At 47.4% G+C, this 18,216-nt stretch overlaps 1 protein-coding gene across 1 annotated transcript; it reads left to right on the top strand.

The window, feature by feature from the left end:
• Positions 1–8,277: 8,277 nt before the first annotated feature.
• On the top strand, positions 8,278–14,807 carry LOC123045653 (ABC transporter B family member 19). Its single transcript, XM_044468797.1, has 10 exons — positions 8,278–8,791; positions 8,899–8,953; positions 9,064–9,239; positions 9,321–9,521; positions 9,879–10,138; positions 10,220–10,536; positions 10,614–10,837; positions 11,038–11,863; positions 11,973–12,214; positions 13,349–14,807. The coding sequence occupies exons 1-10, from the start codon at positions 8,507–8,509 to the stop codon at positions 14,555–14,557; spliced, it is 3,795 nt and encodes a 1,264-aa protein (XP_044324732.1). The 5' UTR covers positions 8,278–8,506; the 3' UTR covers positions 14,558–14,807.
• The last annotated feature ends 3,409 nt before the right edge of the window (positions 14,808–18,216 follow it).

Genomic DNA, 18,216 nt, shown 5'->3' with positions numbered 1-18,216 from the left:
GGTCCGCATCAAAATAGGAATGACCATTTTTATCAAGTTTTACCCTAACTGTCATTGTAATTCCATGTTGCGTTGTCAATATGACATCCATGGAGTCATCAACAGAGTAAAGGCCAAGATTTCCTTCTACACGTGTTCTTGCAAAGCAAGGGATGTGCTGCTTGAAATGAAAATTAAGATCGTTACATATATTGAAATAACAGAGCAACATGCAAATGTGGGAGTAATTGAGAGAACGGAACAATGAATAGCTGAAAGCAAAGTACAAAAATATATAATGAAATAGATAATGTAACAAAGATTTCATGAGAACATGAGTAACTGAATGAACAATATATCATTACTTTGCCTAACTTAGAAAAAAATCACCTTCGACATCTAGGATGCATGTGGCACTGTACCTTTTATCCAAATGTAGCAATATACGGTATATGTTCATGAATTTAGGCCATGCCAATCGTGGTAGGGTGATATTGAACATACCGAGCGCTCCCTAAAGTCATCTGATATGGTGAGATAGAATTTTGTTTCCGACTGGCCGTGACTACACTAGCCTGATTGTGCTAGCACTATGGACACTTGAATGAAAACCATCAAATCAGCTAGAAGAAAAATGAATCCACTGCGATTTCCGCCGGTTGATTAACAGGGATAGACAAACTGCAATAAGAGATGAGTGAATATTTTGCTAAGTTAATTACCTTCTCCATGAGAAAAATCCCCGTCCCAATCCCGCAGAAAACCCTAATCGACCAAAGTCCATAAATTCGGTGCAAATAGGCGACGATAAGCGGTAGGGGTGAAATCCCATGTCGTTTGGAGCTTGACTGCCGCCTGCCGATGACAGACGTCGATCTTGAGGGTGGCCGCCGCGATAGAAGTTGATGAGGTGCAGAGTTGTGGAGGAGTGCATAGTGAGTGAGTGGGTGGGGACGAAGTGGGCAAGGGGTGAGGGTTTGCTTTTTCATTTTGGATCTACGGGTGAACACACACAGTTCATAGAGGCGATCGAGATGGACCGTGTGCGATAATAAATCACCAGGATCAAAGGGGAATCCAAATTTCCTTCCTTGTTGCCTATTCAGTTTTTTCTACGGTCAACATACCTCGTCCAATGCACCGTGTTATAATTTGGCATTTTTCCGGGCTCGTTTACTATATTTGCTCCATTATGTACATTTTCTAGGCATTAATGCTCATAATTAAAATTCAAACAATCGGTGCATGAAAAAGTGCACAAAAACGGTCTGGAAAACCATGCTCGTGGTATTTAGTAAATTCTCATGCCTTTTACAAGAAATGGGCAGAGATTTCAAGGATATGTGCGGCAATAATCAACCACAAAATGTGTCGTTTATTGGTTTTTCAACTATAAAAAAATGAGAAACATGCTTGAAAAACATGATGCCTAACAAGGTGCGATGGTATGGCATGACAATGCCCTGGTAAAAATTTGAGAATGTTTGGCTTATGCCGTCATGCACGATCTTCATAAATTGAACCATCACCGAGGAAAGTTTCGTGGTTTCGAGAGGGAAATCAACAAGATTGAAGGGGAATCGAAATTTCCTTCCTTTTTTGTCATTCAGTTTTTTCTACGATCAACATACCCCCTCCAATGCACCATGTTCATATTTGGCACTTTTCTGGGATCATTTACCATATTTAGGCGAATGTGTGCATTTTCTAGGCATTCATGCACATAATTCAAATTCAAACAATCGGTGCATGAAAAAGTGCACAAAAACGGTCTCGAAAACCATGCCCGTGGTATTTAGTAAATTCTCATGCCTTTTACAAGGAATGGACAGAGATTTCAAGGATATGTGTGGCATTAATCAACCACAAAATGTGTCGTTTATTGGTTTTTCAACTATAGATAATGACAAAAATGCTTGAAAAACATGACGCGTGGCATGGTGCCATGGTATGGCATCACCATGCCCTGGCAAAAATTTGAGAATGTTTGGCTTATGTCTTCATGCATGGTCTTCATAAATACAACCATCACCGAGGAAAGTTTCGTGGTTTCAAGAGGGAAATTACCCAGATTTAAGGGGAATCCAAATTTCCTTCGTCCTTTGTCCTTGAGTTTTTTCCACGATGAACATACACCATGCGGATCACCATGTTCTTGGCACTTTTCCAGGATCAATTACCATTTTTAGGCGATTGTGTGCATTTTCTAGGCATTAATGCAGATAATTCAAATTCAAATGCTCATGGATAACCATGCTCGTGGTATTTAGGAAATTATCATGCCTTTTAGAAGGAATGTGTAGAGATTTCAAGGATATGTGTGTCAGTAATCGGCCACAAAACATGTTGTTTATTGGTTTTTCAACTATAGAAAAATGAAAGACATGCTTGAAAAATATGACGCCTGGCATGGTTTCATGGTATGCCGTCACCATGCCCTGGTAAAAATTTGAGAAGGTTTGGCTTATGTTGTCATGCACGCTCTGCATAAATTGAACCATCACCGAGGAAGTTTCATGGTTTTGAGAGGGAAATCACCAAGATTGAAGGGGAATCCAAATTTCCTTCGTCCTTGACTTCTTTTCTACGATGAACATACACCCTCCAAATCACCATGTTCAAATTTGGCACTTTTTCTAGCTCATTTACCATATTTAGGCAATTTTGTGCATTTTTCTAGGCATTAATGCACGTAATTCAAGTTCCAACAATCGGTGCATGAAAAGTGCACAAAAATGGTCTGGAAAACCATGCTCGTGGTATTTAGTAAATTCTCATATCTTTTACAGGAATGAGCAGAAATTTCAAGGATATGTTTGGCAAGTGTCAATCACAAACATGTCGTTTATTGGGTTTTCAACTATAGAAAATGAAAGACATGCTTGAAAAACATGACGCCTAGCATGGTGCCACGGTATGGCCTCACCATGCCATGGTAAAAATTTGAGAAGGTTTGACTTATGTCACCATGCATACTCTTCACAAATCGAACCATCACCGAGGAAGTTTCATGGTTTCGAGAGGGAAATCACCAAGATTGAAGGGGAATCCAAATTTCCTTCAAACTTTTGTAGCATGAACATTTGGACTTGAATGATTTGAAGCAATAGTCTATAATTTGACATGAAGACATCAATAGTCAAGCATACTAACAAGAAATCATGTCTTTGAAAATATCAACGCTAAAGAAAGCTATCCTAGCCCATTATGATCAATCATTGATCCATTCATGAAGCACACGCAATGGCTATGTTTTGTACGGTTGATGTATTCAACATGTTGTAGTAAACATGCCTAACTTGTATTAGCTATTTTCCCTACCTTTTTATAGACAACTGGGTCATTCTCTCCTCTAGCAGCATCTGCCTTGCTATATTTAACTCTGTCAATTGCATTTTTATCAGTACCAGTTTCAATGGCTATACTAGGTTGCCTGTAGTTAAACGTGCCTTGTTTATTTCAGTACTGCACACTGTGTGATGTTCAAGTATGAACTGGCCAGCTCAATTTCACCAATACTAGCTACAAACTTACAATACATGACTTAAGATGTTGTTAAGACTGTTGTAATTAACATTTGTATTCATCTTTTAATTTGTCCCTTTGCTACCGTCTACTCTCTACAATGAAGATATCACTAGAGATGTTGTCGTTTAATTTCCATTTGATATTTTTGGTGGATTCTAACCCTGTTATAATTAACATGCCTTTCCATGTACTTATGCAGAGCCGTAATGAGCGATGATGTTGTTTGCCGTCGAGGTTAGTTGCATCCCATGTCTTACAGTATTTTACATCATGTGTGCAATTGAAGTTTAGCGTCTAACATTTACTTGCTTCTTGTAGGTACACATGTCAGCGGTACTGATCCACGCTTCGACCCGGAGGAACACCTCACCTATGCTGTCGTCGACTTGGGGCGGGCTCTTGGCCATATGAAGTGCCCAATAACTACCCTCCAGGACTTACCAAGTATGAACTGACTAGTTCAATCTCAACAATACCAGTTGTAATGGCTATGTTTTGTATGGTTGATGTATTAAGCAGGTTGTAGTAAACACGCCTAACCCGTCTTAACTATTTTCCCTACCTTTTTATAGACAATTGGGCCATTCTCTCCTCTAGCAGCACCCGTCTTGCGATGTTTAACTCTATCACTTCCATTTTTATCAATACCAGTTTCAATGGCTATACTAGCTTGTCTGCTATTAAATGTGCCTTGTTTATTTCATTGTGCACCACACTGTGTGATGTTCAAATATGAATTGTCCAGCTCAATTTCACCAATACCAGCTTCAAACTTACAATACTTGACTTAGGTTGCTGTTAAGCCTGCTGTAGTAAACAGTTTTATCCATTTTTAATCCGTCCCTTTGCTACCGTACTACTCTTTTGCAATGAAGATATCACTGTAGATGTTGTCTTTTACCACTTGCTATTTTTGGTGGATGTTAACCCTGTTGTAGTTAACATTGCTTTTCCATGTACTTATGCAGGGCCACAATAAGCGATGTTGTTGTTTGCCGTCGAGGTTAGTTGCATCCCATGTCTTATACTCCCTTTGTTCCTAAATATAAGTATTTCTATAGATTTCAATATAGAGTACACAGAGCAAAATGAGTGAACCTACATTCTCATCTAAACTATGTCTATATACATCCTTATGTTGTTCATATTCAAATCTCTAAAAATACTTGTACTTAGGAACGGAGGGAGTAGTATTTTACATCATTTGTGCAATTGCAGTTTAACTTCTAACATTTACTAGTTGCATGTAGGTACATATATCAACGATACTGATCCATGCTTCAACCCCTTTTGCGTATGGGGCAATAAGATTTTCATGAACAAGAGTCAAGTGAGGAAACTAAGAAAAAATGTTAGGCGAAAGAGACGGATGATGGGAATTAAACTCTTTATTTACACTTTGTCCAAGACAACAGTGAACTTTATGGTGGTAGGTAATGTGTTGTCATTTCCCCTTGCACACAATGAGTTACTCTGTTAGACATGAATATATGGAAGTTTAACTTTTCAGTGGTTTTCAAAGCAATTTACTGATGATTACCTTGCAAACTACATGGCCGGACCGGAGGCAACTAAAGTTAAAGTATATAATTCATACTACCATGATAATGGTCTAGAAATCTTTCTGAAGGCGGTGAAGGATGGGCGGGCGATCATCACAAGGGGTTGGACAAAATTTGTTCACGCCTTTGGCATGCAGGAGGGCACATTATGGGCATTCCGCTTCTTCAACACCATCGGCAGCTAAAATGATTTACACTTCTCTCTTCACCTTTACCGCCTCGAAATATTATGGCTCGTCATAGTTAACTTCTGCCTAATCCTATATTTAATGAACATATTGTACTAGGAATTTTATTTATGGATTGGTTGTTGAACCATAGTGCCGAGAATTTGAATTCCCGTTTCATATTTCAAAATTCATGATTTTCACTTTAAATAATAAATTACAGAAACAATAAAATTAAACATGAGAATAAAATCATGTACACACAGTTAGAAGAAAAACGTTTGCAACGGAAAATATAGAACAAACGGTTATTTGACGGGAAACATTTGCCATGCTCAACGGATGAACATACGGGTTCGTCTCATATGCGTGTGCGATTCATGCTAATATGGCAAACGTTTCAAACCTGTATGCGTGTGTAATATTGGACAAAAAGAAGACGATGCATATATGGAGCACGTGTGTGATAGGAATACAATTACGAAATGGACACGTTGGCGATAGTAGAGGCAGCGCACACATTCTACATTTTTTAACCGTGTGCAGTAACGTACCTATCGCAAACACATCGGCAGATTCAATATTTGTGATATCCACATTTTACACACGACTATAGCAACGTAATCGTTTCGGATGTCTTTCGAATCAGAAACGTAATGTCAAGGACTAACGTGTGGGACATGCCACGACTTCTCATAGTTTAGTCTATGGAAATCGTCAGTAGGCGCTCGCCTATCCCCGACAGTTTTTGGGTCGTGTGGGAAGGACCGCCCTATCACACACATTGACAAGGCGACGGTTTAAAACTCCGTCGCGGAAAGGGTGTAAAACCATTTGTATAGCACGTAACGGTACCAGTGTATTGTCTCTATGTGCACTAGTAAACACATTAGACGTCACTGTTTCTGTCCAACAATCTCCAAAACTCTCAGGACACTCAGTTGCACCAGCAAGTAATCATAACATGAAGCTTAAGGAGGCAATAACCACAAGTGTTGGAGACGAAAATGTATCCCCAAGTTCACTACTTGGAGATGGTAATCTCTTTGGGGAGGTTGGGGACAACAATCTCCTCAACGAACATGAATATCTTACTCAGGTCTTTGAGTGCCTCGTCCAACCAATGCCCACCTACCCTTAACTAGTGGTAGTTCTTAGGGCAAACTCCAAACCCTCATGCACTTTATAGGAGCACAAATTCACAACTTGGAAGCTTTAGAAAATACACCACTCACTTGCAGGAGTACATCTTGGATATGCCAATTATATTATGGTTGGTGCAAGAGTGTAGATATTTTCCAGAGATGAAAAATTTACTTAGTGTTCACACACACAAAACATAGATAAACACAACTAAGAGCAACTCTAGCAAGTCGCCATATTGGTCCTTATTATGGCGATTTTGGCAAAATAAAAGTCGCTCTAGCATAGTTGCATAATTGTCATTATTTACGAAGCACACTCCATATCTGGCATCAACTTCTCTCTCTCTCTTTCGTCCGCTCAATTTCGTACATTGTCGCCGTCTTTTCAAGCTCCCATTTTGCATTGGATCCATGCCGTTTGGGCTGGCATTGGGGAGTCCGGTTGGATGATGATTTTGTGTCCGGGTTGTTGGTCCAGATGTTTGAGGAGGGTTTGAGTGGCCCGCTTATAGAATTTTTCTGATAAAGGGAATATATTAATATCGCGAAGATATCAATTACACCCGGCACCTGCAACAATGCAATACCCTAATGACATCACAGATGCACACAACCAAAAGAAGAAGAAGAAGCTAAAAAAGAAAAGCCCAGCTACAGAATTCCAGTCCATGCAGCAACAGTACAACCACCACTAAAACAACACCTGAAGTCCAAGTTCTCCAAAAGTGACGCCTCAAAGAAGGAAACAATGCACAAGCGTCGTCGTCACCTGATCGTAGACCATGGGTTTTCACCCCGAAGATAGTCCCCGCTCTCAAAACAATGCTTTCAACAAGACCATTGTGAGGCACAACCAATTAAGGCCAGACCTTGGATTTTCACCCTGAGACGTAAGACTTTGAACTACACCTGTGCTGCCGCCCCCACTTACATACCTCTGCTACAAAATCCGAAACTCCAAGCAAGTTCCTCATCGCCACAAAGGCTCCAATCACCATTACTAGTCCTCCGATCTCAGCTTCCATGACATTCTCCAACTCTGACTTCACCATGGAACTAAACATATCCCATGATGGCAACAGATATCAGAGCTTCGCACCGCACCCTCCTTAACAGAGAACTAGTGGGCACGACCGGATCCCACCCGATTCAGCAATCTCCAGGCATGATGCGCCCATGGGAGTTCATCGGCGGAGCCTTCCGGAACCCGACACTCCGACCAGATCAAGAAGGACATGTGTCAGGCAGATCTTCGTCTTGTCACTTGAGGAACCCTAGGACCGTCCCTTAGATCAGGCCGAGCCTGCAGCCCCCACGCCACCGCGGCACCCCAGATCAGATCCGGGCGGTGCGCGGATATGGCGCCGCATCGGGAGCAGCAGGGGCGCCAGGAAAGGGTGCCTCGCCGGTAGCCAGCAGTGCGCCACCGCGCATGGAGGAGCAGGCCACGCAAACGCCATGGCCAGCCGCCGCCTCGGCCTTGAATCTGAGGGGAAAACGCCGCGCCGCGAGAGAGAGCTTGCCCCGCCGCCGCCGTCCGCGGCACGGGCTTAGCCCGGTCGCCTCCTCCGGCGACGGCGAGGGGATGATGGAGGGGAGGGGCTTGAGGTGGCCGACGGCTAGATAGCTCTTAACCTACCATCACTAAAGATCGTAAAAGTCAAGCGAACTTTACATTTAGGAAATAGAGTATTTTAGCCGTGTTTTGAAATTATATATTTAAAATATAAGAATATGATTTTCACAAATTGTTCCTACATCCTTAATTCTTTTTCAAAATTTTCTTAACACTTCAAAATAGGGTAACCGAGCTTCTCCAAATGCCGAGCCGTATTTGTAGCCCTGGCCTACCGTGTCATCGCGAGTGCTATTGCTCACATTTGATGTCCCCCTCCCCGAAAAGCGCGATTTTTTTTCAAGCATACCCAAGTACCCAACCCCCCAGAAATTAGCACACTGCAACAGCCCTGCTCGCTTTGCAGTATAAGAGAACGGAGCGAGGACCGCCGGGAGCAGGAGCAGGGGCTCTGGTGCTAACATTTCGGTGGGTTTAGATCCAATGCCACGGCGGTAGGGTGCTCTTGTGGTTGCGGAGCTCGCGGCGGAGAGAGATAGAGGAGTGATAATGGCGGAGGAGACAGGGAAGGCGGAGGCGTCGGCCGGGGCTGCGAGCTGCGGCGCCGGCGGCGGGTGCGAGGCGGTGAAGAAGAGGGCGGAGCAGAGTGTGGCGTTCCATGAGCTGTTCAGCTTCGCCGACCCGCTCGACTGGCTGCTCATGGCGGCGGGGAGCGCCGGCGCCGTCGTGCACGGCGCCGCCATGCCGGTGTTCTTCCTCCTGTTCGGCGAGCTGGTCAACGGCTTCGGCAAGAACCAGCACCACCTCCGCCGCATGACCGACGAGGTGTCCAAGGCACGTATATCCGGAAAATCTCTCATCCTTCCTCTCTGCGGTCGCCATTTCTATGCTCGCTCTAGTTACAGACGCTCAATCTGACTGCCTCACTCTTCGCGCTGCAGTACTCGCTCTATTTCGTCTACCTCGGCCTCGTCGTCTGCGCATCCTCGTACCTGGGTGAGTTCACGCCCTGCTCCGCTCACGCCTCCGCGCTCATTCTTGCCGGCGTTGCGGCATCGTGGTTCTAACTGCGCGCGCGCGCATGTCTGCTCTGTGTGTCCGTGCAGAGATCGCGTGCTGGATGTACACGGGCGAGCGCCAGGTGGGCGCGCTCCGGCGGCGGTACCTGGAGGCCGTGCTGCGGCAGGACGTGGGCTTCTTCGACACCGACGCGCGCACCGGGGACGTCGTATTCAGCGTCTCCACGGACACGCTCCTCGTCCAGGACGCCATCGGCGAGAAGGTCTCTAGCGCACCGTAGGCATATAGCTCTGGCCTCCTCCTCCTCCCTGCTGTGACTGACGACGGACACATGCCTATGCAGGTCGGCAACTTCATCCACTACCTCGCGACGTTCCTGGCAGGGCTCGTGGTCGGGTTCGTCTCCGCCTGGCGGCTGGCGCTTCTCAGCATCGCCGTCATCCCGGGCATCGCGTTCGCCGGCGGGCTCTACGCGTACACCCTCACCGGGCTCACCTCCAAGAGCCGGGACTCGTACGCCAACGCCGGAATCATAGCCGAGCAGGTACTATTTCTGGAGCGCCATTATCATCCCACAGGGATACCAAAGCTGACCTGGTGGTGGGAGAAGAAAGCTGCGTGGGCTCTTGCTCGGACCGCTTGGTCAAAGAGTCAAATGCGGAGCGGCAGCTATGCACATGCCCTGAGAATGATTTCATTTTGGATTTCTGCCGGTCTCTTGGTAGATCCAATCGGCCTTTTTCCGATGGATGATTTCTTGCTCCATGTCCTTTTTTTGCCCTTTTCTTGAGACATCTGCTGTCAAATGTCAATCATGCTGTACTTGTTTTTTTTACCCGATTTTGTTTCATGTAAATAAGCTAGTGTAATTCTGACGACCAAGTGTTCATCTGCTCTGCAGGCGATTGCCCAAGTGAGGACGGTCTACTCCTACGTGGGGGAGTCCAAGGCCCTGAATTCCTACTCGGAGGCGATTCAGAGCACCCTGAAGCTGGGGTACAAGGCCGGGATGGCCAAGGGGCTTGGCATTGGGTGTACCTATGGGATTGCCTGCATGTCATGGGCGCTGGTGTTCTGGTACGCTGGCGTGTTCATCCGGAGTGGCCAGACAGACGGTGGAAAGGCGTTCACGGCCATCTTCTCCGCCATCGTCGGTGGCCTGTAAGTCATGACTTTGGACAATTCTCACAGTTCTGCAGCTTGCTTTCGGCGAGAAAATTTACCCAAATTCATGAATTGCAGGAGCCTTGGACAGTCGTTCTCCAACCTTGGTGCATTCAGCAAAGGGAAGATTGCTGGTTACAAGCTGTTGGAGGTGATAAGGCAGAGGCCAACGATAGTCCAAGACTCAACTGATGGGAGGTGCCTGGATGAAGTCCATGGCAACATTGAGTTCAAGGAGGTGTCCTTCAGCTATCCGTCCCGCCCGGACGTCACGGTGTTCCGTGACTTCTCGCTCTTCTTTCCCGCGGGGAAAACGGCAGCCGTGGTCGGAGGCAGCGGTTCTGGGAAGAGCACGGTCGTGTCTCTGATAGAACGGTTTTACGATCCTAATCAGGGTAAGCACATGAATTGCACGCCGAAATGACTATGTAAGTCGGCTTTGTTTAACTGGTGGTTGTGATTGTTGTTGCAGGACAAGTTTTGCTCGATAATGCGGACATCAAGTCGCTGCAATTGAAATGGCTGAGAGATCAGATTGGTTTGGTGAATCAAGAACCTGCCCTCTTTGCAACCACCATCATTGACAATATTCTTTATGGCAAGCCTGACGCCACAATGGCTGAGGTTGAGGCCGCGGCTTCGGCTGCCAATGCACATAGCTTCATTGCTCTTCTTCCTAATGGGTACAACACTCAGGTGGGTTGTACTCTCAATTGCAATCTTATCGTTTACAGCCTGTATTTTGTGATTTGATCTGACTAGAGTCAAATATTAGTTCATACTTCTGACCAGGCTAATTGATTTTTGAATCATGTACGTATAAATTTTATCGTGTCTATGGTCTTTTTATTTCCCAAAACTTGTTGAATCCAATGATAAATCAACTTTATTAACAGGTGGGAGAACGAGGACTTCAGCTGTCCGGTGGCCAAAAGCAACGAATTGCCATTGCCCGTGCAATGTTGAAGAACCCAAAGATCCTTCTCCTTGATGAGGCAACTAGTGCTCTTGATGCTGGTTCTGAGAGTATTGTTCAAGAGGCACTTGACCGCATAATGATCGGTAGGACAACTGTGGTGGTTGCGCACAGGCTCTCAACCATACGGAGTGTTGACATGATCGCCGTGATCCAGCAAGGGCAGGTTGTTGAGACCGGTACTCATGATGAGCTCCTTGCCAAAGGCAGCTCTGGTGCTTATGCAGCTCTCATCAGATTCCAGGAGATGGCAAGAAACCGAGACTTCCGTGGGGCATCCACCCGGAAGAACCGGTCATCTCGCTTGAGCAATTCGCTGTCCACTCGGTCACTGAGCCTCAGGTCAGGAAGCTTGAGGAACCTGAGCTACTCATACAGCACCGGTGCGGATGGCCGCATTGAGATGGTCTCGAACGCCGACAATGACCGGAAGTACCCGGCGCCAAAAGGATACTTTTTCAAGCTCCTCAAGCTAAATGCTCCGGAATGGCCCTATACGGTGCTGGGGGCGATCGGATCCATCATGTCTGGCTTCATTGGCCCGACATTTGCTATCGTGATGAGCAACATGATTGAAGTGTTCTATTTCCGGGACCCCAACGCGATGGAGCGCAAGACTAGGGAGTATGTGTTCATCTACATCGGAACCGGGTTCTACGCGGTTGTCGCGTACCTGATCCAGCACTACTTCTTCAGCATCATGGGCGAAAACCTGACCACCAGGGTGCGGAGGATGATGCTTGCAGGTGATTCGCAGGCTTGTTCGGTTGTTCCTATTCTTTTCCATGATCCCTGCAGAGAATTTGCATTGTTTGATCTGAGGCACCACTTATAAGCTATAACCATTGTATGCAGTTATCTTGAGGAACGACGTGGGGTGGTTCGACGAGGAGGAGAACAACTCGAGCCTGGTCGCGGCACGGCTCAACACTGAGGCCGCGGACGTGAAGTCGGCGATAGCGGAGCGGATATCGGTCATCTTGCAGAACATGACATCGCTCCTGGTGTCCTTCATTGTCGGCTTCATCATCGAATGGCGGGTTGCCATCCTCATCCTCGTCACCTTCCCTCTCCTTGTCCTCGCCAACTTTGCTCAGGTAATAACCCAATTGACATATATTACTACCTCGGTTCTGAACTAAAACCACGTCAGTTATTTCCGAACCGAGGGAGTAAATTTTTGAGATGTTTGCTGGATGAGGAGAAAACGCCTAGGTAGCCGAGTAGTTCTTCACGGTAAGCCAAGTTCCTTTGCACAATAACCTCGGCCTGCACGGCGTCACGCCGTTTTGGGCGCAGGCAGCCGTTGCAGGCCCGGCAGCTCAGTTAGTTCGAGACGAGAGTACAATTGAATTCACCATCACCATTCACCAGCATGGTATGCGATGGTAGCTAGGATTCGTGGCCCATGCCGTTGCCACTGCCTCTGCCATAAATTACTGTGCAAGGCATGTGCCGGAGCTCGCTCTCCACTCTCTGATCCCTTGTTTAATTCCGGCCAGATGCTTCACACTCTCTGGCCAGTGTCATCTACAGACTACTACAGCACTCGCCGTAAACAACTCCCAGAAACCTCCGGGCCACGCTTACGTTACGTTAGGCTCTAGGCCCCGCGATGCTTTGTCGCACCAGTCGCTGCTTCTTCTATTGTGGATGAGATGAGATGGTCATGTTTGGGCATGGCCCTGTTGCTGCTCGTTGGGTGCCATGGTCCCGGTGGGTGCTCGCGACACTGTCGGTTGCGAGCTTGCACGGCCGCCTCGTGCACGGGAATCTGGGGCCTTTGCTCCAAGCCGCTCGCAGTGGCGCACATGGCGATCATGCAGTGCAGGCCCTGACGCCGTGCTCTGGTGCCGCAAGGACAGTGCCGCCCCAGAACCAGAGCGCCGTGCCGCGCCTTTTTGTTTTCGCGCCGCTGCGGAACTGCATTGCTCGCAATAATTTCGTACTGCGATTCGTAAAGATTGCATGATGCCATGCTGGTGCCTGCGCGGCGCGTGCATGAAGCCTGTCAGGTGTCAGCCACCATGTGCCCAGCCGCAGCTCTTGCATACTGGAACGGATATCGCCACGCATCATCACTCATTACTCATCACTAGTGAGTACTACGTAGTAGTAATGAGATTGTTATTGTATTATTCATTGTTGTTGCGATTTGCATGTGTTGTTTCTGCTACTACGTACGTACTGTTCAATTCAATGACGATGATGTGTGTGTTGGCACTTGGCAGCAACTGTCGATGAAGGGGTTCGCCGGCGACACGGCCAAGGCGCACGCCAAGACGAGCATGATCGCCGGGGAGGGCGTCAGCAACATCCGCACCGTGGCGGCCTTCAACGCGCAGGACAAGATCCTGTCCCTCTTCTGCAGCGAGCTGCGCGTGCCCCAGATGCACAGCCTGCGCCGGAGCCAGATCTCCGGCGTGCTCTACGGCCTCTCGCAGCTCTCCCTCTACGCCTCCGAGGCGCTCATCCTCTGGTACGGCGCCCACCTCGTCCGCCACCACGTCTCCACCTTCTCCAGGGTCATCAAGGTCTTCGTCGTGCTCGTCATCACCGCCAACTCCGTCGCCGAGACCGTCAGCCTCGCGCCCGAGATCATCCGCGGCGGCGAGTCCGTCCGCTCCGTCTTCGCCGTCCTCAACAGCAGGACGCGCATCGACCCCGATGAGCCGGAGGCCGAGCAGGTGGAGAAGGTTCGCGGTGAGATCGAGCTCCGCCACGTCGACTTCGCCTACCCGTCGCGCCCGGACGTGATGGTCTTCAAGGAGTTCAGCCTGAGGATCCGAGCTGGCCAGAGCCAGGCGCTCGTGGGAGCGAGCGGGTCAGGGAAGAGCACCGTCATCGCTCTCATCGAGCGTTTCTATGATCCCATGGCCGGGAAGGTCATGATCGACGGCAAGGACATCCGTCGGCTCAACTTGAAGTCTCTCCGTCTCAAGATCGGCCTGGTGCAGCAGGAGCCCGTCCTGTTCGCCACCAGCATCCTGGAGAACATCGCCTACGGCAAGGACGGCGTGACGGAGGAGGAAGTCGTCGAGGCGGCCAAGGTGGCCAACGTGCACGGCTTCGTCGGCGCGCTCCCCGACGGTTACAGGACGCCCGTCGGCGAGCGCGGCGTGCAGCTCTCCGGCGGCCAGAAGCAGCGCATCGCCATCGCCCGCGCGGTGCTCAAGGACCCGGCCATCCTCCTGCTGGACGAGGCGACGAGCGCCCTGGACGCGGAGTCCGAGTGCGTGCTCCAGGAGGCGCTGGGGCGCATCATGAAGGGCCGGACGACCGTGCTGGTCGCGCACCGGCTGTCGACCATCCGCTGCGTGGACTCCATCGCCGTGGTGCAGGACGGGCGCGTCGTGGAGCAGGGCAGCCACGGCGATCTCGTGTCGCGGCCGGACGGCGCCTACTCGAGGCTGCTGCAGCTGCAGCTGCACCACGGGTGACGATGATGGATTGGCGTCCTGCTCCGGCATGGCGGCTGTAGATACAGAGTAGACCGAGGCGAGCTTTGATCGACACTCCGATGAGCAACAGGGATTTGCTGTAGTGCGGCGGCGGCCCAAATGGTGATAGGTGTTAGCCGGAACTAGTGTTCTCTTTTCTCTGTAACCGATCAGGATTATGATGAAGGCCATGTTACATTTTGTTCCAACTTGCAGGTATGTCCAGCTTCGGCAGAATTTCTTTTCCCCAGCAGAATTGTCGTTCTCCTCGTTGTCTACCATGAACGAGTATGTTTTGCTGAGTGATTCTACTGCCATGAACGAGAAAGCTGAAGCATGAGGGTGCGGGACTGTCGGAGCGCCCCGACTCCCGACTCGGGATTTTCGGTGCGGTGTCCTTCCTTCAATCTCCGTTGCAATGTGTGACGACGACCTTCGCTGCTCGGAGCCCCTGATGACGACCAGCCTTGTCGCGGCTCAACTACATGCTTGTGCGAGTATGATTTTCACTTGCGTGGCATCTCACCTCTAATACCGTGCTATGGATATAGCTGCTGACCGTGGAAAGTTATTGTGAATCGCATGAAGACTTGGATTTGACGGTGCTTCTCAAGCATTGATTTGGAGCTCCAGGGTGAAAACTCGTGGTCTGACCCATTTGGTTATATTTGACACTGATGATGTTTTTGTGTCGTGTCCTTGTTAAAGGCACTGTTCGGGTTTCCTTGGACTTGTTCTTCATGACAAAAATTGACGATCTGACCTTTGGTTGTTAGACCCGACGACAACGGCGCTTCAAGGTTGTTCCCCTTTTAAATTAAAGCATCCTTCTCGTTGTACTAGTGATGTTAAAAGATGGTAGGCGCATACATGGTTGTTGATGTAGATTTTTTTTTAATCATTGTTTTAAACACTCTTTATTTTTTACTTTACCAGAGTATAACTTCGATCTTGTTTGATTTTATTATTTGCTGGTGTGGTTTTATGTGTGCGCGCTGATGTTGATTGTGTGTATCTTAATTATGCAGAGGCCAAATTCGTGTTCATTGTGTTTATATGTGCTTGATGTGCTTCATTTTAATCTAATAAAATTCAGTCTTTATCATAAAATCTAGTTCAAGTAGATGGAAAGCTTAGCCGAAGTTCTGATAACCGAAGATTTGAAGAGAGGAACCAGTTAAAACCACGAACTCGTGTGAAAATGAACCAAGAACTAGCAGCATCCATGATTTGCCGCACTTGAGGAGATGAAATATTTAACGAGCGCCCAGCTACAGGACGATTGACAAACACATCCACCAAAATTCAAGAAGGTGATCTTCACTTTCAGCATGTAGAAACAAGATGGGAGAGCCGGTGGTTACCAAGAATCCCGAGACGTCCAGCCACCGCCGACTCCCTATATGCACGTCGATGATTCCCGGGAGCAATCCGGTGCCGCCGCCACGGTCGCCGTGGGCAAAGATATATAGTTCGAGTCGGCGTGTCTCGGGTAGGCCGTGCCTGTACAGAGTGTTTGGCGAAGATAGTGTAACCGAACAAGCCCATCCTCCTTTGGTGATCGGATTTAAGCCCAGTTCAAGCGCACGGGCTTTTCTTTGGGTCAGCATTTAAAATGTGCGAGAGCTATATCTCGCTTTTAGCGAGACGGTAGCTCGTCTCGCGTTTGGCACGAGTGCTAGCGGGCCAGCCCATGTGCATTCCTGTGATTTTTCTGTGAGTCTAGAAAGCTCGAAATCACTAGTTAAAGTACTCGTTGCAAAGATCACACTAACTTTTCCAGTTTGTGACAAGTGATGCACTGCCGCAACTTGAGTGTTTTCTTTTTTTTCGTAGATTTGTTTATTCAAAACTTTTTATCTCTTAAATCATGCGTCCAAATCTCGAACCGTTTTTACTGTTGGATTTTTCGCGTCGAGATTTTTAAAATAAAATCCCATGTTGATAGGTTTTGATGAACTTTTTTTCACGAAAAAAATTGGACAAAAAAACTGAACCGGGAGCATGAGGTTTTTTCCTTTCCGAAAGACGCACGCCCGTGCCTCTTGCGGAATCACAACCGTGCCTTCCGCGGAAGCAAAACCATGCCTCTCGCGGAAAAAAAAAGAGAAAACGTCTTTTTTCGTTTCCGAAAAGGCACGGCCGTGCCTCTGGCGAAAGCACAACCATGTCTCTCGCGGAAGCAAAACCGTGCCTCTCGCGAAAGAAAAAGAAACATAAAACGCGTTTTTCTTCTGTTTTCGAGAGGCACGGCCGTGCCTCTCATGAAAGCACAATCGTGCCTCTGGCGGAAGCAAAACCGTGCCTCTCTCGGAATAAAAAAAGAGAGTAGAAAAAGCGTTTTTCTTTGTTTCCGAGAGGCACGGCCGTGCCTCTCGCGAAAGCACAATCGTGCCTCTCTCGAAAGCAAAACCGTGTCTCTCGCGGAAAAAAAAAACAGAAAACGCATTTTTTTCCGTTTCCGAGAGTCACGGCCGTGACTCTCGCGAAAGCAAAACCGTGCCTCTCGCAGAAGCAAAATCGTGCCTCTCGCGGAAGCTAAACCATGACTCGCAAAATAAAAAAAAATGCGTTTTTTCGTGCAATTTTTTTAAAAAAATTCTTTTTTGTTACAAAAATTGGGAAGACCGGTGGAAAACCGAAATGTCGAAAAACCCGTTTAAAAAGCCGAAAACGCCAGTGGAAAAATAAAAAATAAAATCCGGAAGGAGCGCCCAGAGTGCGACACGTGGCAGGCGGCCGAGAGCGCGCCAAGTGGCGCTGATCGTTGTGAGCCTCCCGAAGGAGCTTGTTAACTAGTTGCCCTCTAGAAAGCTTCTATAAACCGACTCTGGGAGTTTTAGAAGCTTACGTGTGTTTCCCCCCATTTTCCCTTGTGTATTTTCTATATCGGTTTTCATTGTTTTTCATTTTTCATTTTTCTTTCTTCCTGTTAATCTTTTTATTTTCTTTCTATTTTTTTCTTCATTTTAAAAACACATACCGACTTTTTCAAATACAGTTTGAACACTTTTGGTACATAGGTTGAACATTAATCAGATACATGTTCAACATTTTTCCAAAGTACACGTTGGACACTTTGTCAAATGCACATTGAAGATTTATTAATACACGGTGAACATTTTCCTAACACACATTAATTTTTCCATAAATGTTATGAACATTATTTGTAACGTGCAAAACATTTGTTAAGTGTTAGATTCTTTTAAATGTTAAGAACATATTTTGAATGGTCTAAAAAGTTTTCAAAAAAAATTACGCAAATACTTTTTCACATTGTATCAACATTTCTTTAAAATGCCTCTAACATTTTTTTGAAACACGTGAATTATTTTAAGGACTCCAGTACAATCTGACGTTAGACATTGCAAATTATGTCCTCTGATCATGGCAAGTTTAGAGCATCCACAATTGGACCCGCCATACCCACCCCAAACGCTACAGGCTGCCCGATCAGTGTCCGGACGAAAAAACGCCACCCAACCGGGCGCCCATATATGGCCCTAACACCAAGACTGACCGGCAATCCCCATACCTGACCCATATGTGGGGCGGACATGGGGACACCCGGGTGCCACGTCAGACTGACCGCTAGGGCCCGCGCCAATTCACCCATATATGTCCCCCCTTGCCCGACCAGCCCTCTCCTCTTCTCTGTT

The sequence above is a fragment of the Triticum aestivum genome, chromosome 2B (genome assembly GCF_018294505.1).
Source record: "Triticum aestivum cultivar Chinese Spring chromosome 2B, IWGSC CS RefSeq v2.1, whole genome shotgun sequence".
Taxonomy (NCBI): domain Eukaryota; kingdom Viridiplantae; phylum Streptophyta; class Magnoliopsida; order Poales; family Poaceae; genus Triticum; species Triticum aestivum.
This window is presented reverse-complemented; position numbering and strand designations above follow the sequence as displayed.

Excerpts from the sequence above, each read along its gene's own strand:
- LOC123045653 (XM_044468797.1), top strand. The coding sequence starts at position 8,507 with ATGGCGGAGGAGACAGGGAAGGCGGAGGCGTCGGCCGGGGCTGCGAGC. Across the intron at positions 8,954-9,063 it reads CTGCGCATCCTCGTACCTGG|AGATCGCGTGCTGGATGTAC; the intron begins GTGAGTTCACGC and ends GTGTCCGTGCAG. Across the intron at positions 9,240-9,320 it reads AGGACGCCATCGGCGAGAAG|GTCGGCAACTTCATCCACTA; the intron begins GTCTCTAGCGCA and ends ATGCCTATGCAG.